This window comes from Corapipo altera, unplaced genomic scaffold (genome assembly GCF_003945725.1).
Source record: "Corapipo altera isolate COAL_440 unplaced genomic scaffold, ASM394572v1 47, whole genome shotgun sequence".
Taxonomy (NCBI): domain Eukaryota; kingdom Metazoa; phylum Chordata; class Aves; order Passeriformes; family Pipridae; genus Corapipo; species Corapipo altera.
Genome location: NW_020884897.1, coordinates 36,626 through 40,007, shown reverse-complemented (window position 1 = coordinate 40,007; position 3,382 = coordinate 36,626). Strand labels below are relative to the sequence as shown.

The 3,382-nt window shown below is 48.6% G+C and overlaps 1 protein-coding gene across 1 annotated transcript in view; it reads right to left on the bottom strand.

The window, feature by feature from the left end:
- Window positions 1-2,802, bottom strand: part of RAB18 (RAB18, member RAS oncogene family) — a 17,245-nt gene extending 14,443 nt beyond the window's left edge. The window contains exons 1-2 of the mRNA XM_027648479.1: window positions 2,659-2,802; window positions 216-271 (exon numbers count right to left, since the gene is read on the bottom strand). Of these exons, the coding sequence (XP_027504280.1) occupies window positions 216-271; window positions 2,659-2,726 (124 nt within the window). The 5' untranslated portion in view covers window positions 2,727-2,802. The remainder of the gene's footprint in view (window positions 1-215; window positions 272-2,658) is intronic.
- Window positions 2,803-3,382: the final 580 nt, after the last annotated feature.

Here is a 3,382-nt window from a genome sequence, read left to right as displayed (position 1 = left end):
ACTACAGGCCAGTATATTCAATTAACTACAGGCCAGTATATTCAATTCCCTACACCAATGAGCATGACATACTAAAACTGTGTCCACGTCATCCCTGCATCACAGAAAGGCAGACATGTCTGAACTTCACTACACATCAGGCATGTCTGAATAAACTACAGTTCTCCGTTGAAACTGGTATGAATTTTTCTAAGGTAGTATCAGTACATACTTACCAATTGTTGCTGCAAGTTCTGGGTCGAATGTATCATCCGTGAACCGCAGCAGAAGGCTGATAGGGAGGAAAGAAAAATAAGAGATACTATTACTGCAGCATACTCATAGCTTGCTGGAAGCCTACAAATCACAAGTCTGAAAGGAACAGCAAGATGTCATAGCTAAACATTGTCTCTCGTAGGAGAGAAATTACGGAAAAAAAGAAGGGAACACGGAAAGAATACAGCAGACATGCTCTGCTCCCTGAGCCCTCAACTCCTCACTGCATGTGTTACCAAGTATGCCCCTTTGAAAACAAAGTACCACACAAGGTGTCTAATCAGTTGCCTGAACAGTCACGATTGGCTTCTCAAAGCATTTTACCTCTACATTACTCTATTCTTCTTCTTCTCCCAGAATTCAGTACAAAAGTAGTACTTTTTTTGTTTTGTTTCACTATTGCCTCACAGTATTTCTGTAAGCTTGAGAAAAAAATTCCAAGTCAGCTTTTCATCCCAGAAATAACTCCTTGAATTGGGCACACAGGGGAACAGTAAGGACAACACCCACCAGAAATAACGACACAGAAGTTGAAGAGTAGAATTAGCTCACCACTGTTTTATGATTTTGTATCTTTTTGTATATAAGGGCTTCCACACACACATTTCCCCCTATCCTGATGAGCATGTTTGCTACCAATAGAAAAGTAGTTACAACTAAGATTTAATGGCACATCACACTGTAGTAGTGTAGGGTGCCTTAAAAAATTGCCCATAATGCCACTCTACTTGTGCCAAATGTAAATATTTTTGCAAGAGACAGATTCTCAGCATAGTTTCTAAAATTACCAGACTTAGGCATCTGTGGCAAGCGCGTATAACCACGTGGCAGGCAGCTGTTTGCTATGACCCAGCAGCTTCTACTCATTCCCAGGCTGGACACAAAACCTTATTTACTTTCTGGTCTTCCCCCCCACACCCTGTTCTTTACTCCTCTTTCCTCTTTTTGCATGTGAATTCAGCGGTCAAGCGCTTTTTAGCCTCTGGACACAGTCCTGCACTGACAAAAAAAATGACTACTGAAATTCCTTTATTTCAATGACACTGGGTGGCAACTCTAAAGTTAACCCTTTTTTCCCACCTACTCCTGAACCCCAAAACCAAATGGTAGCTTTATTTACCAAAGAATAATTAAAATAGATCATAGCATACAGGTTTTTACCAGTACCTTCCAATGGTTGTATCAGGATGCTATTTAAAAGCAGCTATTCCTAGTTACAACCAGAACTAGTTTCATTCAAAACAGACAGAATGTGGAAACATTATACTACCACTAGAATAAAATCATCATTTTACCTGTCCTGCATGCCAAGCACAGCCAACTTCTACCATTCCCATCTTTCTTTCATATGTAGCTATCATCTTCTACAAAGTCCAGCACACTCACAGGGACCAGGTTTAAGACAGAATTTGTTCAGAAGTCAGGACTCCAGCCATTTACTACACTGTGCTAGTACCAGTTTAGCATCTGATCTTCCCTAGTCAAGTAACAGGTAAGGGGCACAAATTCAGGACCAGTTCAATATTAAGTTCCTGTACCTGAACAATTGCAGTGTTGTCTTTTAATAGCAATTTTATTTCCTCTACATAATGCCTCTCTTAACAAGTTTTCCAATGTGAAGAAACAAGTATATAAATAGGTAAACAAAACCACTGTGCGTTTTATATGCCTCAGGAAAAATTCTTCCATATGGCCACTCATATATAAGAGATGACCTCAACAACAAGAAATTTGCTCAGATCCTGTCTGTCACTAGAGGCCTACTGCACTAATTATCAACTCAGCAGCTACCTCAAATGAGTAATTGACAAATTTTTAGCAAATACGGGGGTTTTTTTCTAATCAGTAATTTCTATGTACTTTAGGGTCACGGTAGAAGACCAAGACTATTGCCATAAAAATACCAAATCTAAAATTACGGTGTGGCACATTCCCAGATGCCCTACATTTACATCCCTTGTAACCTGTGGTCGAACTACTCTGCTGCCTCCCCATGCTCCCCCGCACGCATCCAGTGCTGGGTCACTTGTGACTCTGTATGTAAACATTATGGACTAGATATTAACCCCAAGGCGCCATGGAGATGCACAAGGGCACCCATCTCCCCAGGAAACAACGGTGCCCTGGGCACAGGGCGGCCCAGCTGCCCCTGGCCGGGCCGGCAGAGCCTCCGCCGCGCCTCTGTTTCCAGCTGGGCCCGGCAGACACCAGGGTCGGCGGCTGCGGAGGAAGCAGGGATAACCCCTGTCCTGCCGGCGGGCCGGCCGGGAAGGGGCGCGGGCGCTCCCCCCGCGGGCCCCGCTCGGCGCAGCGCAGGCCGCGCCCAGCCGGCGCCGTCCGACGCGGGGCTTAGGCCGGGCCCGGGCGGTCAGGAGAGGCTGAGTGAGGCGGACGCCCCCTCACCTGGACTTGCCGACGCCGCTCTCTCCGATGATGAGGATCTTGAGGGTGGTCAGCACGTCCTCGTCCATCCCGGCGGCGCCCCCGGACCTGCCCCGACCCTCCGACGCTTCCCTGCGCAGCTGCGGCGGCTCCACTGCGCCTGCGCGGGGCCGCCCGCTGTTTGTTTACAGCGCGCGGGGACGGATCCCGCGGGGCGCGCGTGCGCGGGGCCCGGGGCGGGGGAGCGCTCGGGGGCTGCTCCGAGTCCTCGGCGGTGACGGGAGAGGGGTTCCCGTGGGGTCGCGGTTGGGGTGTGGGGAGACGGGAGGCCGGATAAAATGCCACAGGGTGATTAGGCATTGCAACGAACTGCCCAGGGAAGTGGTGGAGTCGGCGCCCCTGGAGGTGTTTAAGGAAAGACTGGACGTGGCACTCGGTGCCATGATCAGTTTGACACGGTGGTGCTCGGTTCATAGGTTGGACTCGATGATCTCAGAGGTCTTTTCCAAGCTAATTGATTCTGTGATTCTGCACGCTGGCGGCCGGCCAGCGCCCTGTGCGGGAGCAGAGCCAGCAGCCACCTGCCGAGGAAAGCGGCTGGTCAGGAGCCCCCCACCAAGGAATGGGCTCTGTTGGTCACAAACAGCAGTGCAGACCAGTTAGTATGTGACACTAAATATTTTTCTGCTAGCAGAATCTTTTGTTGTCCGTTAAAAGCCGCCCAAAATGTTCTTCTAAAACTGAT